A 16,666-nucleotide genomic window follows, 5' to 3' on the forward strand; every position below is an offset into this window, starting at 1 on the left:
AGGTCACGTTTTGGTCAAGGTCAGGTCAAGGTCAGGTCAAATAAGGCCAAATTTCAAAGTTGATATTTTTGCATAAAATGGGTATCGATTCGATGCAGCTCGTCACGGGGAGTTCAATGGTGGTCTCTGTTTTGCGCTACGAGGTCTAGAATTGCTAAAAATTGAGTTCAAATATTTGACGTCATCAATTTTTAACAGTTTTTTTTTCGCCAAAAAAGAGGTATCGATCTAACATTTGGTATGTATATCGAAGAGCGCAGGGACTATCACATATCTTCCGGTTTTTCCAAATTCGGAATTTTTTTGGATTTCTTTAGTTTTTCTTAAAAAAATCATTTTTTTATTTTTTTTGGGTCAAAATCCCAAAATTTCGAAAATCTGAGATAGCAGTTTTGTTGCGCCGTCTTTTCTCTACACAACCACATAAAGTACTTTAAAATTGCTTGTTAACTGTAGAATTGGTGAGCGTTTCAAGATGTCATGTATTTTGCTCATTTTTACTCGAACATGACCTCAGTTTGACCTCAATAACTCCTGACCTGAGGTGACCTGTGACTTGAAATTTTGTGTGAAGGTGCCGAATTGATGCCCGTTAAGGTACCCAAAATTTGGCGGCGCTGCGCGCCGCCGTTTTTTTCACTATTTAAGAAAAACCACAGGGGGGGCCAAAATGCCCCCCCCCCATCAGGGCGCGGGTTATAGTGCGGACGGGCACCTTACTCAACCCCAGGGGGCGTCTTTCCCACCCTGTGGGGTAAGATGCCCCCTTGCACTTCTTCAGGAAAATGATTTATAGCAAAAAAGTTATCATATTTCAAGGACAAAGGTGTTCTACTTTGTGAAGAAAAATGATGTTGGCTTCCGTTGAAACTCCAAGTTTTTGCTTTCCGATTGTCATTTTCGAATAAATTATGACATAACAAACCCCTGGCATCTTTCCCCACTCTCCCCTACAAATAAGAAACATCGCACTTTCAGCATGCTCCACCCCGCGCAGATATAGGTAATGTAAGCATCCTTTATATTGAAGCTGTTCGAACATAAAAGTGCATAGCACCAATATTCTTGGAGCTTAAATAATGACGATTTCCCTGCCGTTTCATCCAACGTAACATAGCGTCGTATTTACGTGCAAAAAGCACATTGTCTGTGTAAGATCCGAGTTCCCTCCACTACACTCTATAGAGAGAGAGAGAGTTCCCATGGAAAAACGGACACTGTTTTGTGTGGGCGAATCACTGAGCTCGGAAATTGCGAACGCGCCTCACTTTATCTCACAGCACCGATATTTCCGTCCACTGGGCGGGCCAGAAGTCCTTTTGTCGCTCGTACGAGTTCCAGGTGATGCCGAGGTCCTTGGGCACCACCACGTCGCCGCCGGTCATGATGGCCGCCGAGAGGGCGAACGTGCCGAACGTGATGATGGTGTGGTTACAGTGGCCCAGCAGCGCCAGGTCCAGCATCGGCGGGTTGCCCGCGTCGCCGGGGAACAGGATCACGGCGTCGAGCGCCGCCAGCTGCTCGCGGCACCACTGCATGTCGTCACTCACCACCACGAACACGGTGTTGGGGTAGCGGCGCTGGTAGTGGCGCACGGCGCGCTCAAAGTACGCCGCACCGGGCATGTTCATCCACACGCCGTCCAGGTTGTAGGTGGCCTGGTAGTAGTCGGTGCGTCGCACGTGCACACCGATGAACGTGACGGGCTCGTCGTCGGGGCCGAGCGCGCGCCGCACCCGCCGCAGGTACTCGTGCACGATGGACGAGATGGGTGCGCTGAAGCGCAGCTCGGCGCGCATCTGGGCCTCGTGCGCGTGCCAGAGCCGGTAGATGGGTCGCGTCATGTTGGTGGGGAAGCCGACCAGCTCCAGCCAGCCGGTGATGGGCGCCAGGTCCTCCCAGACATCCTGGATGGTGGCCACGCTGATGTTGCGCCGGCCGTGCCACAGGTGGGCGCAGTCCATCAGCAGCAGGTCTAGGTCGCCGCGCTGAGCCGTCATCCCCGCGAACACGCCCTCGAACGTCTCGATCATCACGTCCGGGACGAGGAAGGGCACGTCGTGTCGCAGCGCCACCGCCCACGCGGTCAGGTACTCGAACAGCATGTTGCCGGCGCGTCCGCCCGCCCATGGGATGACGGCGCGCTCCGGGCATGAGGCCGGCCGCGGCAGCCGGCCCGCGCGCACCAGCTCCATGTCCGTGCTGCCGTGCAGGTCGCGCATCACCTGCGCGAGGTGCAGGTGGAGCAGGGGCGCGGCGCGTCTCCGGCGCTCCGCAGTGGACGCCGGCCGCCGGACGGGGGGCGGCCGGACAGCGAGCGGCCGGCTGGGGGACGGCCGCCGGTCCACCATCAGCAGCACGGCGCCGAGCTGCAGCACCGCCACCGCGGTCATCAGCAGCACCACGGCCACCAGCCGCGCCGGCACCAGTCGGCCCCACTGGCGACACACGGCCGGGCCGCCCGGCTGTGTCAGCGGGCACCACATCGGGCGCCGCGCCGGGCCGCAGCGTCAGCAGTCAGCTGCCCCCATCCACCTGCCGGCCACAGCGAGACGGGTGCGCAGTGCGCACACGCAGCGGTCAGGGCTCAGCGCGGTCACGGGTGGCAGCATCCACGGACCTTTGTCGTATTTACTATGCATTTCAGACCCTATGAGACCCTGTTTTTCGGCGATAATTTCTTTAATATTTATCCAATTGGCTTCAAATTTTCGCAAAGCACATTTCAGCTCAAGCGCCAATTTTCGTCAATATGGTCGTTTAACAAATTATCAAAATTTAGGGTACTTGTCATTGCCTCGTAATGTTAAAATCAGCTCCGTCAATCCGTCAGTGGAGTAGAGGCTATCCGTGAGTAGGTGTGACGTCACAAACACGTGACCATTAAGCTCCGCCCTCCCGGCCGACGGGGCGGTGACCTTGGCCGGTCAGTCGGCTGCGTAGAGCGGGCGAGGCGGTAGCTGCCGCACCGGGGCGGATCGCATGGAACGTAGCTGTCGTGTATTATGCATTTCAGACCCTGTGGAACAGTCCTTTTCGGCTATTTCTCGCTGTATATGCGTTTGATTTTAACCAAACTTTGGCAGTGGTAGTTTGAGATCCCTACCTAATTTTTATTAATATGGTCTATTAACAAAAAAATAAAAAATAAAGGCACTTGTCATTGACTGATAATGTTAAGGTCGTCAGAGCCCTGCTTAGAGGCTGGCACAGGCTGGGCGCTACCTCCCCTCTGATTGGTCGTGACGTACTAGCACACTGCGGCTTGGCTCCGCCCAGTTGCGGTCCTGCCTCGGGTCATGCCAGCCGCAGTCGCAGTCTGACCGGCCGGCGTGCGGGTGGTGCGCGCGCGGAGCGGTAGAGTGGCGCACTTGTTCGTATGTCATTAACTTTTGATAAGTTGTTCTGCAACAAATACTGGACGGAGGAAGGAAGAAAAAGGAAGAAGAGACAAAGTGACAATGACACGAACGGTAGACTGTGGCTAGTGGACAGCAAACAATGTACGTAAACGCTAGAAGAGACAGGAGACAAAGACGGTAGACGAAAGACAGACAAAGAGGGCAGACCAGAGACAAGTGACGGAGATATAGATTGTAGACGACAGACTGACAAGGGGAGTGAAGGATGGGAGATCATGAACTCTCGATGTTGCATATCTACATTATCATATCCTATCTTTCCTTGTTAATTGCTTTTCGGCCTTAAGCTCTATCAACCATATCCTTAAAGCATTGTGGAAATATTATGGAAAGATTGAATATTGTTACCCCCAAAAATCTTAAAAAGTAAAACAAAAACGAAATACAAGCACATATGTGGATACCCTTAATTAAATAAGGCCGTTGAATGTCACATATGTACCTAAAGACAATGCGGTAGATTCTGTCTCGTTACTCATTAAATGCACCATAGCCTGTAGGAAAACGGTCAGCGGAGAAGCTTGCTATAAATTATTGAAAATAAGATGCTTTAAATTTTGTAGGGAAAACATTCTGCAGGATCTTAATTTGTAGCTAGAAGGAGTGCTTATCGTTTTATACATACACCGATCTGCATTGCATTCTTTCCGTCCTTATTCTCTCCGCGCGAGACACGACACATATTCATGTAAGGGAAGGTGCGTTAGCGTGTGTCTTCTTCCAGTCCTTTGCAGAGCTCCGCGCCCCTCTGAGCCCGAGCGGCGAATGACCGGTCCCGGTGTCGCGGCGCGGTGGGCGGAGCTTAGCTGCGGCGCAACAGCTGACGCTGCTACGCCGTGCTAGCCTCTACCACGGCGCAGAGTTTTCCGATCACTTTTTACCATTACAAGTCAATGACAAGTGCCCTTCATTTTGACATTTTGCTAAAAGACCATATTAGTAAAAATTAGGTAGGGCCTTGAAACTCATTGTGTCAAAGTTTAGTTGAAATCAAGCGTTTAGGTAACGAGAAAGAGCCAAAAAGGACTGTTCCAGGTGGTCTGAAATGCATAGTAGTTGTCGTTGCAGCCGTAACCTAACCGAATGAGCAAAAATAGCACTCATAAGTAAAGCACTAGCTGAAGCCCTCGCCTTTGCATTTATATTTGCAAAGGCGTACCTACATCCTGTTCAAGTTCAATTACAATCACCTTCTGTCCCGCCCGGCGCCCCGCACCGCTTCAATCACGAATACAGTCGTCTCGCTGGAGCAATGCGCCAGGCAATCGGCCGTGCCCGCGACTCTTGATCCCACTTTGTTGCTTTCTGCGCCTTCCTCAGAAACATTTATTGACGCTGCAAAATATATATAAATATTTTGGGGTAACGCAGAGGCTTACGCATGATCTTATAGGTGATAGGGTGTGACTTGACCCAGCCTGACGATGAGATAGGTGCAACTCTGGCTTAAATAAATGCTCGGAGTCCAAGAGTTCGTCATCTTTCCTTTTACGGCCGGTTCTGGATTCATCCTACCCTGATTCTGATCATTCTGAATATCCTGAGCTGGTTCGACGTTTAGATACCAAAATAGGAGAAGAGGACACCAATGCCCTCGAACGGAGATTTTTTGCTTTCGTCCCGAAACAACTTTGCCAACTCCATTTGTCTCCAGCATGCGGCCCCGCCGCGAACCCTCCGTGGTGCTGACTGACGCCGACTGAAGCGCCATAGAACCAGCGCGGTCACGGCCAGTGGGCGGAGTCAAGTTGAGCACGGCGTAACGTGATTGGCCAGCACTCCTATCCAATCCGGTGCGGCAGCGAGCGAGCCTCTATTCGGGTGAAAATTATGATTAACATTACGAGCCAACGACAAGTGCTCTAAATTTTGATATTTTGTTAAGAGACCATATTGACGAAAATTGGCGCTTGAGCTGAAATATGATGTGTCAAATTTTTAAGCCATTTGGACAAAAAATGAAGAAATTATCGCCGAAAAACAGGGTCTCATGGGGTCTGAAATGCATAGTAGTAGACACGACAGTGATGCACACGACTGGTGAGCGCAAGAGTCAAGACAGGCGGGAAGTCTTCTTTCGGAAAAAACGTTCTAGTGTAGCCTTTGGGTTTAGTCTTTTATAATACCTAAAGCCGATATCAAAATCACATGTTTGCTTAGGTAAAACATAACCCAAAACAGGCACAAGCCCGGCCGGCCCCTGCTCTGCCGACTCTCTCGTCTGGTCTGTCTGGTCAGCTGTCGCTGCCCAAGCGGGGCGGCGGTTTACACGGAATATAAAAACGGAACATTACGCTCGTGACCTCTCTTTACGCCCCAGAGATCACCTTATGTCATGAAAGGTTCCCAGCAGTTTTTGACAACAACTTTTGATAGAGGCATGTAGAGTGAGGTAATATCTTAGATGTGCCCCGAGTCCGCTATACGATATGGGTCGACTAATATGCAATATGACCTTTTCCGGTCAAATCATGACCTCGACCTTTGGTTGTATTTTCGTGTGTTAAGGTCATAACCTTTTTAATAGGTATAGGTAGTAAATTGGGTAGGTAATGTTATCTTTACATACATACATACATACATACATACAGTTTATTAGGTCAAATTTATAGGTCAAGTTAAAGGTTACTCGGCGCGGTAGACGAGCGGAACACAATGCCGGTAATATCAGGCACTGTCGTGCGAGTTTTGCGTAGTGTCATAGCAGGAAAAAAGTTTTCGGCGAAAAAGTCAGTTTTGACTTTTTGAGCTTTTACCATACGGCCATTCAGGAGGCTGAACCGTTGACCTTCGGTCATATCTGAGAACAAAGCTCAGAAAAGGCGCTGTAGCTCTATTCGTCCCCGAGTTATGCAGATTTATTGGAAACTTCGAAATAGGTAGACGAAATTTGTCATTGGATGATCTATGACGACCTGACCTTTGACTTGACCTTAAAATTTTTTAATGATTTTATGGTTTTTGAGGCTCTTACGAACGTCGCCTACCGCGCGTCGCTACGTGATCCAGAGCCGAGTTACTAAGGGGTTGTTCACCCTCCCCTCGCGTCTAGCAGGGCGTGGAAACCAATTAGCCCAGGCTAATTGGTAGGCCAGCCTGCTCGGGTGACCAAAAGTAACGAACAGCAGTGGAAGGGGGAGCGGCGTGAATTATACCGTATGAACGGCCCACAAAGGTAACGAAAGTTACTTGATCCGTTACCAAGTTAAATTGTATCGAGCCCGCTCCTCACCTCCTAAAATCGTTCCGACGATCGGGAAGGGTGATGCGGACCGCGCCACGTTACGTAAGACACATCAAAAATAGCACACCAAAACGGAGAAAATTATGAAGATAAGTTTACGCTGACCTACTCGCCTGTCCTGGCGACTGACGCGGCACTGACGCCGGACACACTCCCTCTCCGATCACCTGTTGGGCTACTGACCGCGGTCGTCGTCCGTACGGCTCGCGCGGCGACCTCCTTTCCGCCGCCCTAACGGGACGGAGCGGCGGCAGCGCGGCGCGACGGCCCGCTCTCCGCGGCAGCTGCCGCCGCAGGCTCACGGGCGCGGGCGCGCCGCGAGCGGCCCGTAGTGGGTGTCAGTCGTCCGCTGTAGCGCAGCGCACGATCATCATATCCTGCAGTAGCTCACAAAGACAACCTGCTTCTTTTATGCATCGGGTAGACTTCCGAGGGATTCTAGTGTATAAATATATCAGAGGTAGACCGCAGACATTTTGCATCGTTATACCGATATGTACGACTACGTTATTAACCAGAATGGACTGCTTCGCAGCCTTACCATAATCGTTCACCTCGCATAAAAATATTGCTTCACGTAACGAGTCGAGTATATAACACTTATTTCCATATGTACACATGTACCAACTTATGCGTACATATTTACATTGAATGTATTGAAAAATAGGTATAGCTCGTTTTTCTTAAGTTCGACCCTCACTGTAAACATCTTTTTGAACACAGCACGAGAATTGCTAGCTGAATTACTGAGAAAGCTGGTCAGCGCACATTGTAGGTATTGGCGATGAAATAATATTTTCAAAATAAGTTTTTAAGACCGATGATGTACTGTTATGTTGAACGTCGTGCGATTTATTAATAAGTTCAGTTATAATTACTGACAAATCCTCCATCCTTGTGGGGTTTCAAATAAACACCGAGCCAAGGCCACATAACCAGGTATGGACATCCGTTTTTTTTACCGTCCCCCTACCGGGCCCGAATGACGTCACTGGGATGGTAACTCGCCGGCCGCCGTCCCTAGCCATTACGGAGGACGGATGTTCAAAAACGTTTTTAACCCGCGCACCGTAGGGGGGGGGGGCGAAACGGCCCCCTGTCCTTTTCCGTCGATATCTCCTAAACGGCTGGAGATATCGCCACCAAACTTTCAGGATCCCTCCGGGCATCAATTTTACACATTATGATCACAATTTCTTTCCAGAGGCTATGATAGGTTGGCCATAAATGACGTCAGAATGACGTCATGTTCTGTCATTTTCGACCGAAAAAAGACCTTCGCGAGAAGACCTGTCAGGCCTACAGCTTTGAAGGTAGAGAAAAATAGTCTGACTTATAAGGTCTAGAATTGACAGGGCTACAAAACTGCTATCTCGGATTTTTAAAAGTTTTGAGTTATGACCCCCAAAAATAAAAAAGCACTTTTTTGGATATATTAACCAAAAAATCCAAATAGTTTTTTGAGTTTCGAAAAAAACCGGAAGATATGTGATAGTAGGTACCTACCGTCTTCTATCTACATATCAACTTTCAGATCGATACCTCGTTTTTTGGCCAAGTTATAGTGAAAAAACTGTTCAAAAATGATGACGTCCAATTTTCAAACTCAATTTTTGGCAATTCTAGACCTCGTAGGGCAAAAGAAAGACCACCATTAGACTCCCCGTGACGAGCTGCATCGAATCGATACCCATTGTATGCAAAAATATCAACTTTGAAATTTGACCTAATTTGACCTGACCTTGAACTGACCTTCACCAAAACGTAACCTAGGCTGGCCCCAAAGGCTGCCTAACCCACATAATCGCATTTGTCATGTAAAATGGACCATAAAACATGTATCACACGACACTTCCATATTGTGACCCCCGCGGGGGTTCGGCTCAGCGGAGGCAGCGCCCACTGGTGCGGGGGACTTTTTTAATAGACCTACTGTATGTAACATATGCCCCCCCCCCACTGGGGCGAAGGTTAAGGTCCTAACCTCACCTGACCTCAGTGACCTCTGAGGTCAGGTCAAGTGCCCCAAGGTACGGTTCAGTTTTCGGTGAATAACTTCGCAAAAAAACGGCCGCAGACCCGCGACTTTGGCAGCATCGTGTTCGCCTCGCTCAGGCGCGTCGAATGATATACTTTTTTGTTTGGGTCAGGTCAACTTAGGGTGTTGACCTCAGGTCACGGTAAGGTCAGCACCCCCAAGTCACGAAGTTGGTCGAAAGAAATCATGTCGCATATCATTCGATTCGACAGGTCTTCCTGAGTCCATTTGTGGCTTTCCCGACTCGCTAGCTCAATTTGATCGGGAGTTATTGACGAAAAACTCATATGACCTTGATGACGTCATAAATGACGTCACGCAAGGTCAACATTGCAAAAGTAACGCATCAAACCTTGCAAGGAGTGCATCAATTTACGATTCTGTATGCTTGAGATAGTTTGAGATCGTTCCCGGCGCCAGAATAGCAGTGTTCATTTTTCCCCATATAATGGTGAGGTCACGAAAATGACCTGATCTCATATGATCTTTAGGAAAAATCCGAGATATGCAAGTTGTGAGACTCATAATGGCTACTAGATCCAGTAAGTTTCATTTCCCTGTGACATCTCCTCTGGCAGTGAGGGCGTTGCGAAGTTGCGGCATCTGAAGACCGTGCAGAGGTTCACTTATGACGTCATAGGTCAGTGACCTGACCTGACCCAAAAATGCGGTTGATGTCACAAGATCCGGCTTGAATCAAAGGTCAGGTATGCCAAGTTTCAGCTCTCTATCGCCAGCGTGTTCGGAGCTATCGTGGAAAAACCCTATGGGGGGGGGGCGGCACCCGCCCCCCCTCGGCCGGTGAGGCTTAACCCTCGCCCCGCTGGGTGGGGGGGGCAATTTGGCCCCCCCCCTGTGGTTTTTCCTAAATAGCAAGAAAACGCGCGCCAAATTTTCAGTACCTTCCCGGGCATCAATTTGACACCTTCACACAAAATTTCAAGTCTTAGGTCACCTTAGGTCAGGAGTTATTGAGGTCAAACTAAGGTCATGTTCGAGCAAAAATGAGCAAAAAACATGAAATCTTGAAACGCTCACAAAAGCAACAGTTATCAAGCAATTTCAAAGTTCTTTATATGGTCATGTAGACAAAAGGCGGCGCTACAAAACTGCAATCTCGGATTTTCAAAGTTATATCCTCTTCTATCTACATACCAAATTTTAGATTGATACCTCCTTTTTTGCGCAAGTTATAGCAAAAACTGTTCAAAATTGATGACGTCAATTTTTTTAACTCAATTTTTAGCAATTCTAGGCCACGTAGCGCAAAACAAAGACTACCATTGAACTCCCCGTGACGAGCTGCATCGAATCGATACCCATTTTATGCAAAATATCAACTTTGAAATTTGACCTTATTTGACCTGACCTTGACCTGACCTTGACCTGACCTTCACCAGAACATAATCTAACCTGACCCGAAAGGCTGCCTGACCCACATAATCGTAATTGGGATACAAAATGGACCATAAAACATGCATTACATGATATTTTCATATTGTGATCCTCAGTGACCTGACCTCTGTGACCTGACCTGGTATCAGTGACCTCAAATAGCAGAATATGTGTTTGACGAACATTTTCCCACCGATGATTTTCAATGAAATGCATTTTACTCGATTTTACAACGCATTTCCTGAAATGCCTGTAAACGGTGAAAATTCGACATTTGACTTGATCTGTGACGTCATCGGTTTGACCTAGGTCAATGAAATTGGGTCACAAGGTAGTTCCCTGGTAGGGCTATCCAACACCGTTTGCCGCTTGTCGCTATGTTGCGTGGTTTTCGAGACCTTAGGGGGGGGGGCAAATTGCCCCCCCCCCCTCCAGCAGGGCGCGTTGCTCGGCAGACCCCAGCGGGGCGCGGGTTAATATAGCCTCGGTTGTCTGGGTAAATGCCTTTGAGTATGTAATGTAAGCATGATTTTATAATTGGACCTCTTTAATCCTCGCCGGCACCTATAGTGAATAAAGAAAGTGACAAGGAAGGCATTTGCCACCAAAATTGCACAAAATCTCGGACATGACACGCAAAATTACCAACATCACCTTGCACAGCCTATCTACCGCCATGTCACCAATTAATTACACAGTAATCTGATCATCGAGGATGTTTGTTTTACGAAATAAGAGGGTGGGTGGTATTACCCGATGGGAAGCGTTCCCCCGTTTTCCCTGCATAGATTCAAGTGATGGATCTATGATCTCAGTGGATCTCGAAGCAAACTGCAGGTTAGGATCTATGATCCCACCGAATCCTGCGCGAAAATTTTATCTCGGATGTACATGTATGATCTCATAGGATCTAACAATAAACCAAGAACATGTGTCTGTCTATATGATCTGAGTGGATCCCGCCATGCACAACTTTTGAAACCAGGTTTTTAAGTGTTTCTATGACAATAAGTGCCACAAAACTATGGATTAGGACGTGCAGTCACGTCATGTGTCTTCACGATGTGTCTCACAATGTCTTCGTCATCGTGTGGACTGTGGACCTCACGCTCACCAGGGTGACAAAGCGCCATGTCGTCGTTGTGCAGCGCCGCGTCAGCAAAGGTGCTGTGTTAAGTATAGTATCAACACTGAACTGGCAGGCCCCCAGCTCACAACTACGTTTGGCAGCACATGCACAAACTTTCTTAGCTGTACAAACACCCGAAAGCGACGCCGCCCAAGGTGACCCCGAGCAAAATGGTAGGTAAAGCGATCGATGAACCCCTCCACTAACAGCGTCAAAGGTGACCTCGATTGTCCTCATTTTTTGTGCCACATCTACTTCCCTCGCTTGACTGTGTTTAAGCAGGTGGGAATTATTCGACCAAGTGTGAAAACACTTCACACCGCAAAACCTCCCTACCTGGAGCTGACGGCGAAAGGCATAAAACGGCGTGCTGGCGGCTCGCCACTTGTCCATCGTCCTGGTCCTTCGGAAGTCGTCCGTCGGAACAGGAAGTCGTAATTACTTCGTCGGAAGTCGGTAAGTATTTCGTCGGAAGTCGTAAGCCGTTGGTTATTGGCGGAGGCTGGTCGTCGCTGGTTGTTGATGTTTCTGATTACTTATCATTGATCGCTGTTATCACCAATCATTGGTAACCACTGGTCGTTGATCATTAACCACTAGCCGTTGGTCTTTGACCACTGGTCTTTGGTCATTGATCACTGGGCACTGATCGTTACCGGTCATTGGTCGTCAGTGGCGCAAGAATTACTTTCAGACTGGGGGGGGGGGGGGGCATATCATATGTAGAGCACCCCCAAATCTATAGTTTTCTCATCGGTTTTAGGCCACTTATTTTTCATCCCTTGGCTTATTGAATGAAAAAAGAAAACATTTGCAAAAAAGAGCGGTATTCGGTCTCAAAGGTTATGGGGCACCGCCCCCACGATCCCAGAGTTGGAGGGGGGGGCATGATGCTCCCCCCCCCCCGGTTCCCGCGCATATGTTGGTCGTAACCACTGGACGCTGCTCACCGGTCGCTGGCGGCCGTTATTGGCAGGTCGCAGGTCGTTCTGTCCCGCCACAATGCAGGTCGATTATGGCTACCCGGTGCGGGTCGCCGTGACGCTCATCTGCCTCCAGCTGATGGCCCCCGTCAGCAGCTCTGTGAGTCCCAGCCGGATACTCCGGGCAACCAATACCACATGGAAGCCCCTTGGTGGTGGGAAAATCGGTCCCTTGTCATCCTCCCTTCTTCCAACAATATTACCTACAAATGTGACGCGTTCATGCATGACGATCATTAGGGTGTGTCATTTTGGGCACTTTTTTCGCAAAACATGGTGCTCCACTGATTTTATCGTGCCCCAGACACGTAGAAACCGTGTGACATTTTTTATTTCCCCCAAATATTAAAACCCATGCGGCGCCGACCGCCGACACTTTGGCCTATCTCTCAGCATTAGCGACCTCAGCGCCCCTAGCGGCAATGTTTTGAACTAACACGCTCGCTATGCTTTGTGAGCTTACGATCATCATTAAATGCATTTTACCGAAATGACGCCTTGCTGTTGGCTTGTCTGGCACTCAGAATGTTGGTGAAAATGTGATGTTATGCATCTTAAAGCACGAAATAGTTCTGTGTTAATGTATATTGCATAGTACTACCCCCGATCCCCGTCCTGGTCTGACGGGATACGTACGAGCGCATGTTTATAGTGCCTGCTATTAGGTGTCACATGTTTTTTTTTTGTAGCGTCGTTCACTGCATAGACCCCGGGGAACAGGGGGGGGCAGTGGGGGCGCTTACCCCTACCCCCCCCCTCCAACTTGAGAGCCGAGTGGGCGCCGCCCCCTCAACATTGATGCAACGATGAAGGATCTCTGCTCCCTTTTATGGACCTACATGTCTGTTTTTATATAAACATCAGCACAAGGTATTTCTCTTGCATGTGAATGGTTTCTGCTGATTCGGCATCGATTTAAGAACACCTGCTATTGTCATCCCACTTTGATTTTATCTGAACTTGATCATAACTTTGGTAGGTCAGATTTTATACTGGACCATTTTGGTGCCGGATGGTATTTGATTTGTCGTGATGAGAACATTATGACGTACAACGGTGGTAAAGTCGTTGATTGATACAGGTTTACTCGCTCCGGTGGGAGGCAGTAGCGGCGGAACACCTTCAATTAAGTGGGGGGGGGGGGGGGACACTGCCGACTTTTGGTCCCATTCTTTCCATGCAACGCCCATAGGGCTAATGTTAAAATGCCCAAATCAGAGGGGGCACGGTGCCCGGTGCCCTCCCCGTTCCGCCGCCTATGGTGGGAGGGCGGCGTGTGGGACTCAGAAGGAGACTAATGGCTTGTGTTGTGCCTTTGGTAGGACCCTCAGTATCACCGATGCAGGGCCTTCAGAGCCTCCAATTAAGGGCCTTTAGAGGCACTGGTGTGGGGTCCTCACAGACGCCCGTGTGGCCCCTCAGAGGTGCTAGTGTGAATCCCTCATAAGCGCCGGTGAGGGTCCTCACAGAATACAGACGCCGTTGTGGACCCTCAGAGACACTGGTGTGGGTCCGTTACATGTGGGTGTGTGCCGTGTGGCCCTTAGAGCTGCTGGTGCGAACCCTTTAAAAGTCGGCAGGGGCCCTCAACGACCGGGGAGGGGGACCTCAGACCGGCAAGGGGCCCACCGAGGCCGGCGGCATTGTCAGAAGCCCTGTGGGGTCCTTAGATACCGACAAGGTACTCTGAGACGCCAGTGTGGCCCTCAGTCTCTGGTGTAGGGCCCTCAGAGTTGCAGGTAGGTGGCCGTCAGATATGCTTTTGCCGAACCCTCACAGGCGCAGGTGTGGGTACCTCAGAGCCACCAATATAGGGTTGCATAAATGGTGTGGCACTGGCTTGGGGGACCCTCAGTGGTGTCCTTATGGGCCCTTAGAACCACTGGTGTGGGTCTCTCAGAGGTGCTGGTTGTGAACCCTCAGAGGCCCTGCTGAGGGCCCTCACGGTCTCCGTTATGGAATCCTCAGAAGCCGGCGTAGACCCTGACGGAGATCTTAGTGTGGCTACTTAGGGGCTCATGAGGTGCTCTTACGAGACCTGTGAGGTCTTTCTCAGCTGAAATATAGTCAGCGTGGACCCTCAGAGGTCAGTTGGTACCGCAGGGGTCTTTATGGCCGGGTGGGCTCTCAGAAGCACCAGTGAGGGCCCTCAGTCTCACAGTCGTCGTAATGGGGCCGTCAGAGACATTGGTGTGAGGCCATTACTGATTACAGGTTGGCGTAAGGCCCTAGATATGGCCCCTCTTGGGCCGGCTAGGACTCTCAGAGGCACGCTAGCAGCCATAAGAGGCCGGTAAAGGGCCCTCAGAGGCCGCCAGTAGCCTTCGGAAGCCGGCGTGTAACCCTCATGGACAATTTAGTGAGGCTTCTTTGGACTCACGAGGTGCTGTTACGAGCCCTATTCTTTCTGAATCGAAATATGGCCAGCATAGACCCTGAGCGGTAAACTGGTGCCACAGAGCCCCTCCGACCCGAGGGGTCCTCTGAATGCGATATGGGGGGGGGGAGTAGATGGCACGTGCCTCCTGGGACCCCCTGACTACGCTACTATTTCATATGCGTCATGTCAGGTATTTTGGGCTTGCACCCCAACTTGAAGAATGTTCCTGGGCCCCTGTGACAATATATTGTATTCATTATAGGTATTCGTCATTAGCTTGCACTCTCTGCAATCTGCCCATACTATTATTTGTCCCTAGACGCGCTTACAGAGAGCAGGGATAAGCCCATACAGTCAACGGCCTGTTAGTTTCGCAAACAGCCGCCAGGGGCGCTAGGGTCGCCTATGTTGTGAGATAGGGCAAACTTCTCTCGCTCGGCGCCGCCTGGGGGTTAAAATTTGCGGGAAATTAACAATGCCACGCCCTTTCCACATGAGTGGAGCACAATAAAATCGATGGAGCACCTTGCATTGCGATTAGTGACACACCCTAACGATCATAAAGTGATGCTGAATATATGACAATTATAGCAGTAACTAATTGTAGCGATAAAGATAGAGTAACACCATAAAAAATACCTATCCGATCCTTGGTCGACATAAAAGATTCATGCCGTCGCTGAGATAAGAACTTCATTGTGAAAATCAGCCGTTATGAATTGTAAAATCTAGTCATGTGTTATCAGTGTCCAATAATGGACTGCTCACTGAGCTGTGCCCGTGTTGACCCAGCTGCAACGTCTGTCTCTCACAGGACTGTCCCTGGGGCTGGGTGGGGCCGTTCTTCGACATGTGCTACCGACTGAGCAGCTATGAGGCCACCTGGACGGAGGCCAGCTCCACCGGCTGTCGGGCGCTACACGAGTACGCCCACCTGGCCTCGGTGAGGGACCTCAACAGCGTCTTCCTGTCCAAGCAGAAGTCCATCATTGACACCGACTACTACTGGGTGGGCCTGCGCTCCGGGGACGACATGTGGAACTATGACACGGGGGACGCCCAGATGGTGGACTTCACCAACTGGGAGGTGGTGCGTCACCAGGAGCCCAGCGGCTCCAGCGTCACCAACGACGACTGCGTCAAGGTGGTCGGTCCCGGCGCGCCGCCCGAGTTCCTGCCCGCCGGCCGCTGGCTCGACTGGGACTGCCAGGCGCGCAACGCCTTCATCTGCTCACGGAAACGGGTGAGCGGGCGCTTCGCAAGCGAGTGGGATTCGCATTGCTCTAGCTGTATGTAGCGAGGTGAAAGTAATCACATACCACTTAGGGCTTCGTTAGCTGAATGTGGTACCATTTCCGAAGCCTCCTCAAATTGTCAATACCTTCTTTCGACTAAAGACCAAAGTTGTGATGCCTAAATGTTTTATCGTATTTTTTTTCAAAATCCAGAACTTCAATGGAATTCAATCTAAACACTTTTTAGAGAGTTGACCAAAAGTAAGTGCTCTCACATTTGGCTTAATTAATCAAATATGAAGCTGACATCTAGCCCATCTAACCCAGGAGTCTGCAACGCTTGTCCGTAGTCTCTGATTAGCATTGGAGTTGAGTTGGTTTCACGACGCACGTGCCAGTGGCGGCGGAAGCGGGGGGGGGGCAGCGGGGGCACAGCGCCCCCATGTTTCAGGGTGGGGGCACAGGGGCGGTCGGAGACTTGACGTTTGGGGGGCCAACTTGGCAATGGGGCCCCAGCGCTGACCCGGGGGGCCCGGTGCTAGCTTAACCCTCGCCCGCACGGCGCACATGCCATTTTTCCATCCTAGAACGCACATGGGGGGGGGGGGGAGGTGCCACCGCCCCGCGCCATTGCGTTCCTGTTGGAGATGGAGCTTCGCGGTAGGACCAAAAAGATTATTTGGGAAGAGAGTACGAATCTAATGATACCCAGTTTTACCTTCTCAGGTCAGTCATTGACCTTCCAGGTCAGGTCAAACTAAAAAAAAATGTTGCTGTTTTGGGTCACCGTTGGATATCAAGTGCGCTGCTCACCATATACCGACGACGATGCCGTTTTAT

At 50.1% G+C, this 16,666-nt stretch overlaps 2 protein-coding genes across 4 annotated transcripts; one reads left to right on the forward strand and one right to left on the reverse strand.

The window, feature by feature from the left end:
* Nucleotides 1-1,007: 1,007 nt before the first annotated feature.
* LOC122379487 (galactoside alpha-(1,2)-fucosyltransferase 2-like) lies at nt 1,008-6,839 on the reverse strand. 3 transcript variants are annotated; one of them, XM_043361725.1, is made up of 2 exons: nt 6,780-6,839; nt 1,008-2,535 (listed from the first exon to the last, which is right to left on the reverse strand). In XM_043361725.1, exon 2 carries the CDS (start codon nt 2,484-2,486, stop codon nt 1,275-1,277), a length of 1,212 nt encoding a protein of 403 aa, XP_043217660.1. In that variant the 5' UTR covers nt 2,487-2,535; nt 6,780-6,839; the 3' UTR covers nt 1,008-1,274. The 3 variants fall into 3 exon arrangements, with proteins under 3 accessions (XP_043217660.1, XP_043217661.1, XP_043217659.1); XM_043361726.1 differs by having other exon boundaries at nt 6,772-6,839; XM_043361724.1 differs by having other exon boundaries at nt 6,655-6,827.
* Nucleotides 6,840-12,230: 5,391 nt separating this feature from the next.
* On the forward strand, nt 12,231-15,888 carry LOC122379504 (lectin BRA-3-like). Its single transcript, XM_043361770.1, has 2 exons — nt 12,231-12,311; nt 15,406-15,888. The coding sequence occupies exons 1-2, from the start codon at nt 12,231-12,233 to the stop codon at nt 15,886-15,888; spliced, it is 564 nt and encodes a 187-aa protein (XP_043217705.1).
* Nucleotides 15,889-16,666: the final 778 nt, after the last annotated feature.

The sequence above is a fragment of the Amphibalanus amphitrite genome, unplaced genomic scaffold (genome assembly GCF_019059575.1).
Source record: "Amphibalanus amphitrite isolate SeventyFive unplaced genomic scaffold, NRLGWU_Aamphi_draft 000079F_arrow, whole genome shotgun sequence".
Classification (NCBI taxonomy): domain Eukaryota; kingdom Metazoa; phylum Arthropoda; class Thecostraca; order Balanomorpha; family Balanidae; genus Amphibalanus; species Amphibalanus amphitrite.

Coding starts and splice junctions, on each gene's coding strand:
- LOC122379487 (XM_043361725.1), bottom strand. CDS start 2,486: ATGTGGTGCCCGCTGACACAGCCGGGCGGCCCGGCCGTGTGTCGCCAG.
- LOC122379504 (XM_043361770.1), top strand. CDS start 12,231: ATGCAGGTCGATTATGGCTACCCGGTGCGGGTCGCCGTGACGCTCATC. Junction 12,312..15,405: donor TGGCCCCCGTCAGCAGCTCT/GTGAGTCCCAGC, acceptor TGTCTCTCACAG/GACTGTCCCTGGGGCTGGGT.